The sequence below is a fragment of the Chenopodium quinoa genome, unplaced genomic scaffold, assembly GCF_001683475.1.
Source record: "Chenopodium quinoa cultivar QQ74 unplaced genomic scaffold, ASM168347v1, whole genome shotgun sequence".
Classification (NCBI taxonomy): Eukaryota; Viridiplantae; Streptophyta; class Magnoliopsida; order Caryophyllales; family Amaranthaceae; genus Chenopodium; species Chenopodium quinoa.
The window spans coordinates 280,011-290,214 of record NW_018743331.1 but is presented as its reverse complement, the minus strand read 5'-3'; the positions used below and the strand labels follow the sequence as shown (position 1 = coordinate 290,214).

Below are 10,204 nucleotides of genomic sequence, written 5' to 3'. Positions count from 1 at the left end.
ATTCATTTCGCTTTGCTCATCGAGGAAGTTCAAAAACTTTTTCAAAATTTTCTCAGTGAGGAAGTTCAAAACTTCTTTCCATTTTTCATTTTTCTTCTTTTGGGGAAGTTGAAAAAAAATTTCAAAGTTTTTATCACGGAAATTCGAAAACTCTCACTTCGTTTTTCACGTCTTTCTTTATCGGGAGAAAGTCAGTAACCTCCACTCATGACAAAAAATGACGGAAATTTTAGCTTTTGCATTTTTATTTGCTTGTGTCTGCACACACACTCAAGCTATACACACATAGTCACAAGTTATACAGATGTCATGATATGTCAAGTCGAGCTTGGTCATCTCCCGAGGCAAGGACGATTCATGTTGCATGGTTCACGAGACACGGAGACTTGTAATTTCTCATCATTGGACAAGCTTTTTCCGAGGCGTGGAGAATTGTCGGTCGTTGCCACCTCTCAAGGCGTACAAGTTAACGATTATGTCTCAAGGCAGGGACATTTAGTGTTATTCCCGGAGTATGGAATTTCACTTATGTGCTACACAAGGCGGAGTGGCTCACGATAGAGAACCTGAGGCGAGGACACTATCTCAGATCAGACAAGCATTTCCCGAGGCGTGGAGAATTGTCGGTCATTGCACACTTCTCGAGGCGTTGAAGTCGGCGATTTTGAGGAAATTATCTCATATCAGACAAGTTTTTCACAAGGCGTAGAAAATTGTCGGTCGTTGAGTGTTCTCAAGGAATAGGAGTCAACAATAACATCATCTAGACAGCATTCCCGAGGCGGGGAAAAATATCATCTAACAGCATTCCCGAGGCGGGGAAGAATATCATCTAACAGCATTCCCGAGGCATGGAAAAAATATCCTCTAATAGCATTCCCGAGGCGTGGAAAAATATCATATCAGTCTTCATCCGGTGGATTTCTCGAGGCGTAGAAAACTACCAATTGTGTTTGTTGCCAAGTACTGGTGTTAGATACGCATTCTATCCCTTTACTCTTTTATCTGTAAAATTAACGCTTTTCTGCAAGTATCGGCGTATACAGAGTGGTTTAGGATCGTCGAACGTCTTAAATCATTCTCCATCCCAATAGACTACTTTGACTATCATTTTCGAAACTGACGTTTTTACAAACTCAGTCAAAGTGGGGGCTTCTGTAGACACCTAAAAATGTCTCTCCAAAACCAAACCCGATGATGAACACCCTTTCACCGTCATTATTGGTCGAGTCGAGTATTTAATCTCGAGAGTGCTTAAAACCCACGTTCAGTCAAACATATTCAGTCAACAGATCTTTCCTAATGTTTAGTCAAAGCATAGTTCAACTCATATCCTAGCCCAAACCATTTTAATTCACTTCGTGTTATTTATTAATTAAGCCCGATTAATAAATAATAAAAACCCTAAGCCTGAAATTAATACGGAATAGTTGAAACGGCGAATAATATATCATGTACTTAATTATTAAGCAAGGAATAAATGAATCTGGATTGTTTTCAGGAAAACAGGTGCACCGTGTCACAACAGACACACCGCGTCACGGTATTCCGCGCCATGTCACGGTATTCCGCGCCGTGTCGCGGCACACATGCCGTGACACGACATTTTTCTAGGGTTTCTCCGTGGCGCCTTTTCACCTCACATTTTCTCTATAAATACGAGGCTGATTTCCTCAGTTTTGGGGGCACCAAAATCATTCTCTTTCTCCTTGCACCAACAATTATTCTCCTCTCTTTTGAGCCTAAACACTAGCCTCCCTATTCTCTCATAATACTTCCCCTAAGCACTCCAAGGAGTCCACACTTGACCCGAAGTTCTATACTTAAACCAAGGCGTGAAAGGTAGAATTAACTGAGGGTTTGGACCAAATCAACTCTACTTTTTATTTAATTTAATTGTTTCAATTTGATTTATATTTTTATTGAAGTTACTAACAATTTATTCATGATGTAGCAATTCAAGGAAACACGGAAAGTGAGTAATTAATCACTTAATTACTCTTATTTTTATTCTTTATTGCTAGTATCATGATTAGGGTTATTATTATGATTTGATTATTTGACTAACGATATTATGGTTAAATTGATTCCAACGTTGATGTTTATTTTATTGTCTATTGTTGATCACTATATTCCATGTTTAAAGGGAATATGTAATTGAAGATAACGCCTAATAAGATAATTTGGACGATCGGTTTAGGTTCCTTTTTAATCTTATTGTTTAATCGAAGTGATCACTAATAATTAGAATTATGTGTTGCATTAATATTCAACCAATTTATCTTAATATTAGTTTGGAGCAAATTAGATCTTTGTTTGCATGCCTTTTGAGATCAAAGGAAATACTTTTCGCAATAAGAATCGAGTAGAGGCCAATACGGGCGAATGTGACTCCATGACTCACTTCGTACCATCATCCCCGATCCTCCTTTCGTGGTTCCAAACCATATGGAGTTAGTAATCTCATGGATTATTAATGGGGTGTAACCTTCACTGGTCAATCGTTGTTGCCTATCGTTGTCCCTTATCGTGGTTGTCTTAAATGATCCGTGAACGGTTTTCAATTTCCTTAAAAACTTATTGGCGGCTCCCTACTTTCCTTGTCCCTAATCGTATGTCAATTCTCACTTCCTACGAGTGCCAAGCATATTCACCACATGCTTAAAGTAGGCACGCTTCGAATGACGCCTACACAATGCGTTGCACATCCCAATCGCGAGAATTATGATCAATTAAATCGCTAACCCGAGAGACATCTTTAGAAATTGGAGAAGTAATGAACCTGCTAACACCATTGTCAACCCAAGGATCCCGCCAAATATCCACCATCGACACATTACCAATCCTCCATAACAAACCTCCTTAAATAAAGCTTATATTAATGATATGATTTAAAATTTAGCATAAAAAAATAAATAAAATAAAAATAAAAAATAATATAAAAATTATCTTAAAATTTAATAAACAATCTGAACATCGCACAGGACACGAAACTAGTACAACTTTTAATACTATCCTCTCATAGGAAACTAATGAAAGACTATATGTAACATCGTTAAGATATACTACGTATTTCATTTAAATTGCATTGCTGAAAAATGAAAGTTTAGCATCACAAAATCACTAATTGGAAGGCTCCAACAGTGAGAAAATAAGTTTTTGACCTATATAAGAGGGTTATACAAGGGCATGATCATATTACCCTTCTTTGTGCCTAAAAAAATTATTTACAGCAAATAATATCCGAGTCTTTACACCCATGGCATCGGCTCTGATCTAATATCAAAATTGCTATGGTTAATCCCTCCAACCAATTCACCAAGCGAAATGTTCAAGCAAACAATGCTCGAAAAAGGAATCTGTAGGGAGTAGCTCCTCCAATTCTTCTATACATCTTACTTTGCCAGCTGAAGGCAAATTAAAAATCAAACCATTTCCAGCAGCTTGACATCTCCAGTGGAGTTTGCAGCTACAAGCGTTGATGACTGACCACGCCAACAAACAGAAGAGATGAACTGTGCAGCGTCTTCTGTTTCATTGCCCGAAAGTGGATCTAAACTGCTGAATTTGTACGACAGAGCTGGCATCGGAAAGGCTTTGTGATAAATGAACACCTGTTCATAGGCACCACAACTAATTTCAGCAAACAAATCTAATCTAGAGCTGGAAAGTTGTCAGTGGCTGTTGATCAATTTGATTTTAAGTATTAGTTGCCTATACATGCTCATCAGAATCAGACAACTATGGACAAGTAGAGCTGATTTTTAACATACACGGAGTACATTTTAGCAAATACTGAAATATATAAACCATCACTTTTTTTTTTCCTATATACACATAGCAGTAAAGTCCATCAATTGCCTTATGCTTCGATTTTTCATACTAATCATCACTCATTTATGGTATTCTTAGGCTAAAATTTCATAATGACTTGCTAATGTATGCGCTTACTGTAAAATGACATCATAAAAAGTACAGCAGTAATACTACATTATCATTTTTTTTCGTGATTAAGTAAACAAAAAGTTTCAATAAAAGCTGGAACATCCACAAAGAGGAAACATATGGTTTAAAGGCAACTTGTAAGAGGATTGGCATGACTACATTCAGATCAGACGAAAAGGGCTCAAGTAGCAAAATATATGGTAATGGTAGGAACATATTTAGAAAATTCTTCAATTTTAAATATTACTAACATCAATCACTTTTTCATGGTTACTTTCTTTGCAATTTGCATATTAAAAGCTACTACTATTTTCATGGTAACTTTGTACAGTGGTATGAGATCTGTAGACTAACAATTTCTATATTTCACGGAATCAAGAGCAACTTAATACGAAGTAGTTAATATATGAAGACAACCTATCCAATTGATCTTACCTCATTTGTTTCAGAACCTGTGGCAATGTAACCATCTGATACAGATAAACCTACAAAGTTCTGAAATCAAGAAAAGAATTAGCAGCAACAATCAATCATTTAAGCCATAGGCTGACAGGAACCAGTAACAAGTCAAAGTATGCACAATTACAACTACTACATTGATTTTATTTCAAGTTTATTTTTAATGTAGGGTGAGGCTGATCTAATAAAATACTCCAACTCCGCAGAAGCCCTTCCAATATCGCCTTATCACGGACTACCTGTTTATGAAGGCTTTGGAGAAAACGGTAATGTATGAATAATAGTAACCTTCTGCTTCTTTTTATTTCATGTACAGAAGCTGCATACCTTTACAGAAATTTTGCAATGATGCCTATTGAAAATATTTGTGATCCATATCGTTAGGTAGGAGAGGAGCATAGATTTATACATTGGTGAATATTATCTACACTTTATCACATAAAAAAAAAAAAAAAAAAAAAATTGCACCTAATTACACTAGGCTACTAGCACCAACATAGCTAAAAGAGCATAGGTACTAGCACATTGCTGATAAGTTATCAGACTGAACATCCAGCAAAATAAATAAGAGCAACCATAATAGATCACATCAGGTCAATGCATACCTTCATATTTGTGTGACCAGTAAATGACTGAAGAGGGCCCTCAACAACCCGAGATGCACACAGTGATAAGTCCCAAAGCTTCAGAGTATTATCTGTTGATGCAGATACCAGAGTGTTGGAATCCACAAACTTGATGTAGCTTACAGTTTTGTTGTGTCCAATCAATGTGCATAATGGTACTCTAGGACTCCGCAGATCATAGTAGTATATTTTGTGGTCTGCTGAACCAAAAGCAAGAGAACGACCAGAATCTATGGGAAACTGAACGCAGCAGACATTGGCTTTGGTTTTGATGGTACCGATGCTTGCTCCCTGCAGCAACAACCCATGTGAGAGAAACAAATCATCACAATCCCAGAACATTGACCTTGTAGCAACAGTAATTAGATAACAACAGTACATTTAGTGTCAAAGCTGACAGCCACCAAATGCAGTAATAGAATTGCCTGATTGATACTCCAGAGTTTGACTGAACCGTCATCGCTTCCACTTGCCAACAGTGTTGGATCTGCTGATGAAAAATCAACAGACCAGACTCTCCTTTCGTGCTCTTTGAGTTCCACAAACACTTGGCTTCTTGCAGCATCCCATACCTACAAATGTCACAAAGAAATGAGGATGAAACTTTTAGAAATCAACATAATGCTCAAAGAGAGTGAACCCACCTGCACTACGCCTTCAAAATTACTAGATGCAATCTGGCTTTTGATATAGCTATTCCAACAAATGCTGCTAAGCTTTGAGCGACAGGCCATTTCAGTGACAGGATAATGAATATCACGATTCCCATTGAGGATGGCATCACATTCAAATACTTTAATCTTCTTATTTACACCAGCAGTTGCAAAAAATTCTCCATCACGATCAAAACCGACAGAGCATACCAGATTTGAAGAGTTCAGAAGATCCCCTTGCTTCAAGTCCGCTTTTACATTCAATTTAGTAAACGACAGATACTTACATAAACCTTCAAGGAAGGGGCTAATCCACCCACTTTCTCCATTATTACTCCTTTGCTCTTTTGCTAATGAAACACTAGAAACTACAGACCCTCTACTATTGCTGCTAAGCTGAGAATGGCCACCCACTGGCTTCCCTGACAGCCTGGCTGGCCTGTGCCTTGTTGAAAGGTAGGCTGACTCAAGTTTCTTGAAGTTTTGTATCAATCGCGAGTTCTTTGAAAGCAAATTTTCCTGATTATGACTTTCACTTTCAACAGAACTAAACTTCACGGCATCATGTATCTGAATTTCTTGCCTGTTATGATCTGTTGCATCATGTTCAACAGATTTGATTGGAATGAGATCTGGTGCTGACTGCCGAATCCTCTCCGAACCTGAGAAAGTGCCTCCTTTCTCCTTTAGTGCTTTTTGCTTATTTACAATTTCCTCAATATCAGAAGATAAAAAGGAAACCGTGTTCTGCAACTTACTGGCAGCATCCTGTTTGGCCTGTCTCATACGCACAAGGAACTCAAGCAACAATTCATGTTCCTCTATCTTTTCCCTGAGTTCTATTGCAGCTTCACGCTCATTTAAATTATCTCTAGGTTCATTAAGAAACTCACTTTGCAGCAGATCACTGATATTGGCAGAGAGAGAAGATTGATCATAAATAATTTACAAGTTCTGAAGGACCAAAGTTCGTAATTAGAAACTATTGTTCACCAAACTAAAAACTTGACCAAACGGCAAATGGAACTTTTATTTGAGATCGGTAGGAGTATTCAAATTTCATTATTAATAACTTGTTTTAACTAGTTTTAATAGTTGGCTTCAAAAAAAAAAAAAAAAACTAGTTTTAATAGTTTTGGTTTAGAGAAACTTTGGTAAAAGTAAAACAAGCAGGCTAATTTTACGCATGAAAGAAAGCCAAAAAAGAAGTATTGGTGGTAGATGCCTAATCTACTACAATACTAACAATTAAAAATTTCCATCCTTGAGAATGTAAGGAACACATAAATCAACAGAAATACAAACCAAATAAACTAATTTGAAGAATAATTAGTAGCATTTACCCCATTTTTGGTCGACTACAAGGGTCTGGATGCAACAACCATAAGCAGAATGAAGCTTCTTTAGGCCATTTCAACAAAAGTTGTGGGGGAAGAACTCGATGTCGTAAACTAGACATTGTTCCGCTTTTTTCTTCAATGGAGCTAAACGTGCAAAATAACTGTTTCATCAGATACTTTCAACATTAGCTACCCTTCCTCTTCTGATTTCCTCTATACTTACTCCATCCAGAAATAATTGTCAAATACACTATTTCATGATTCCCGAAAAATGTTGTTGCCTTACCTCAAATAATAATGGTTGATCTTAAAAATCTATCACCTTATCTTGACTAGTAATAGTTTATTTTTGGACTTCCCACTTTCTTGAATTGAGTGATGATTAGAGTGTGGTTACAACCCAATGGGCCTTTCCAAAAAATCATGCCATATGCTCACTTATGAGGGATTGGAGTACTGTGACAAATATTTCTGGATGGAGTATAATTTACATTTTTGCAGGCAAGAGGTAGATGGGAATCAGAAAAACAACAAAATTTCCAAGGTAAAGATAATATAGCAACAAATGCCTAAGACAACCAAGATTCTTAGGAATGCATAGACAATACCATGTTTACAGACCTCAAATAGAAGAACACCTAAGCGATAGATATCTGAAGCACAGGAACATGGGGCACCAGCAATTTCCTCTGGGCTAGTATACCAACCTGACTCCATCAGCAAAAGTTCTTTCATTGGGAAAGACCGCTTTTCTCCAGCCTTTCTATAGCCTTTTGTGTCCTTAGTTTCACACCAACCTTTCTCTTCTACAGAAAATGGATTTGTTGCCTGGATTGTTTGAGACTTAGAGCCAATGGTATCTGGTATCAGTTGTGATTCTCTATAGCTTGACCCACTTCTCTGCTCATTCAGATCATCATTGCACAAGGATGAACAAGGTTGTTTACTCTCTGTATCTTGGCCATCCAACCCATCCTCCAAGGAATCTGATCCTGAATCTGAACAAGAAGCAGACTCAATGAAGGATACATGGTTGAAGGAAGACATTATGAAACAGGAAGGCCGTACATTATTAACCACAATTCCCTGAGAATGTGCAGTGCTGACTATCTCAACAATCTGCCTAAATATATGCAACGACTCAATCGCATCAATGCTGCGTTCTGGATTGTCCAGCCACCGCCTCAAGCTGACATCACCCCATTCAATGCTGTGAACTACAGGATCCATAGCTACAAGTACTGAGTTGCGTGACGCATCAGTAGATAAGCTACGTCTACTTTCATGGAGTAGCCTCAGATTTCTTTCTGAAGATGCAGAAGTATCCAATCCTCTAGAACTAGCAGATTTCCGCCAACCAGTATCAGATGAACCTTCCATTTTCATCCAGATATTACCTCACCAAGAATATACATTCAGTAAAAACACATTCTCCCAAGGTATATTGCTCATCTTGCCATCTACCCGGAATAAAAAACCACAAATAGGAAATCTTCAGAGTATATCTTCATATATCTATATACAACTCTCCTTCGAACCTCCAGCATCTTTTTATGTTAAATGTCATGAAAATTTGTGACAGCAACCAGTTTGAGATTATATATGTAAACAACTTAAGACTGACACAGTCTCTTAACAAGAGACTCAAGATCTAAAGCAATATATCCAAACCACGAGTATCTACTCGATCTCCTTCACTCCTTCAATTCATCCAAAGAATATAATCGATCCTCACAAATATAATCCCTTCTTCAGAATTTCCTTCACAAAACAAGAAATTCACATGTTAGCAAACTAGGTAGAAATAAACTCAGCCATTTATAACAATATAATGAGCAACCTTCAGTCATAAAATTATCTCAAAATACAGAAATTCATAATATCGTAGATCATCGCTCATAAACATGACATAATTGTTCATGAAAGGTAACATCAAGGCTTGCCAAAGTGAAGAATTAGAGGCAACAGAAGCCTATCAGCAAACGCTTATCAGAATTAGAACATTTAACATTTTTTTGGCAATCAAAACCTGCAAGACTTTATCACTAGTAAGGTAAAGTGGTAAACCTAGAGTAGTAGGGGAGACCACACTATAGATCATACAATATGATCCATGCTTTTAAACCTATTTCTTTCTATACCCTCAAAATCATGAACATAAAGTTTACCCATGTACAAATAAGAGCTCACATTTGTACAAATTTGTCATTAACGCTCTATGTTACAGTGTTACTTTGAGCTCGGCATCTCATATCATACACGAGTTGACGAGTATGTATCCAAGTGTCAGACATGGCTAAAATATTCAATATTTTTTTATCCAAAATAGTGTCAAGAAGTGTCAATACCCATGTCCGAGTGCCTACTAAGATCTAGCACGGGTAATTGAGGTAAAACAAAGAGTCCAGGTAACAAAGCTACACCCCATTGGTGCACTATTGAGAGTACAAACAATTACAAATCTTAGTACAATAACAACAGAAACTGACAATTCACAGAATTACCCACACAACCAAACTCACACAATTATAGAAACCTTTGATCTTTCTAAAAAAAATAACTCATTTAAAACATAAATCAAAAACATGCAAATATCATACAACAATCAGTAAAAAAGCAAAAACCCAGAAAAACCCATCAACAATATATTAAATTACACATAAAACTGTAATCATACAGCCATTTAAGTTCCCATTGCATCATTTTCATCTCAATTTTACATGTATGTTAAGGGGAGGAGAGAGAAAGAGAGAAACTAACCAACATTAAGGTGAGGAAGATCAGTTGAAATGAAAAGAGGGATCAACCTGAAAACCCAAAACAAAAAACAGAAAAAGTTTTTAGTGAAGGTAAACAGAGCTGAAGAAACAGCAAAGCACCACAACCTCATAAATTCCAAGCCTTATTTCTTCAGAAAATCAGAAATAAAAGGTGCCAAACAAAATCCCTCCAAATAAAACGTGGACCATATAATTTCCACACCACCATATAAAACAAATATATATTTAAATTTTTATATAATGACCAATAGAAGATTAATTATTGTATACGGAATTGTTTCTTGTACAGTTTTAGGATATGGGCTAGATTTCTTGATTGGTCTGGTACTGTTTGGCTTAATTGATGAGGGTGGAATGAAAGCCGATGGGTGCGTGCTTTTTATCCAAACTTATTCAATAAC

The 10,204-nt window shown here is 36.9% G+C and overlaps 1 protein-coding gene across 3 annotated transcripts; it reads right to left on the bottom strand.

Moving 5' to 3' along the window:
- Positions 1 to 3,045: 3,045 nt before the first annotated feature.
- Positions 3,046 to 9,992, bottom strand: LOC110737651 (protein SPA1-RELATED 4-like). 3 transcript variants are annotated; one of them, XM_021917982.1, is made up of 8 exons: positions 9,784 to 9,990; positions 7,645 to 8,784; positions 7,027 to 7,184; positions 5,675 to 6,590; positions 5,456 to 5,602; positions 5,010 to 5,321; positions 4,381 to 4,440; positions 3,046 to 3,614 (listed from the first exon to the last, which is right to left on the bottom strand). In XM_021917982.1, the coding sequence occupies exons 2-8, from the start codon at positions 8,407 to 8,409 to the stop codon at positions 3,426 to 3,428; spliced, it is 2,547 nt and encodes an 848-aa protein (XP_021773674.1). In that variant the 5' UTR covers positions 8,410 to 8,784; positions 9,784 to 9,990; the 3' UTR covers positions 3,046 to 3,425. The 3 variants fall into 3 exon arrangements, with proteins under 3 accessions (XP_021773674.1, XP_021773676.1, XP_021773675.1); XM_021917984.1 differs by lacking the exons at positions 7,645 to 8,784; positions 9,784 to 9,990 and adding an exon at positions 7,310 to 7,625; XM_021917983.1 differs by lacking the exons at positions 3,046 to 3,614; positions 4,381 to 4,440 and having other exon boundaries at positions 5,067 to 5,321; positions 5,410 to 5,602; positions 9,784 to 9,992.
- Between the last annotated feature and the right edge of the window lie 212 nt (positions 9,993 to 10,204).

What these genes read in the sequence shown, in the direction of transcription:
- LOC110737651 (XM_021917982.1), bottom strand. Translation starts at nt 8,409, where the DNA reads ATGAAAATGGAAGGTTCATCTGATACTGGTTGGCGGAAATCTGCTAGT. An exon ending in TAGGTGTTCTTCTATTTGAG is followed by an intron (nt 7,185 to 7,644) that starts GTCTGTAAACAT and finishes CTGATGAAACAG; the next exon opens with TTATTTTGCACGTTTAGCTC. An exon ending in ATTTTGAAGGCGTAGTGCAG is followed by an intron (nt 5,603 to 5,674) that starts GTGGGTTCACTC and finishes TGACATTTGTAG; the next exon opens with GTATGGGATGCTGCAAGAAG.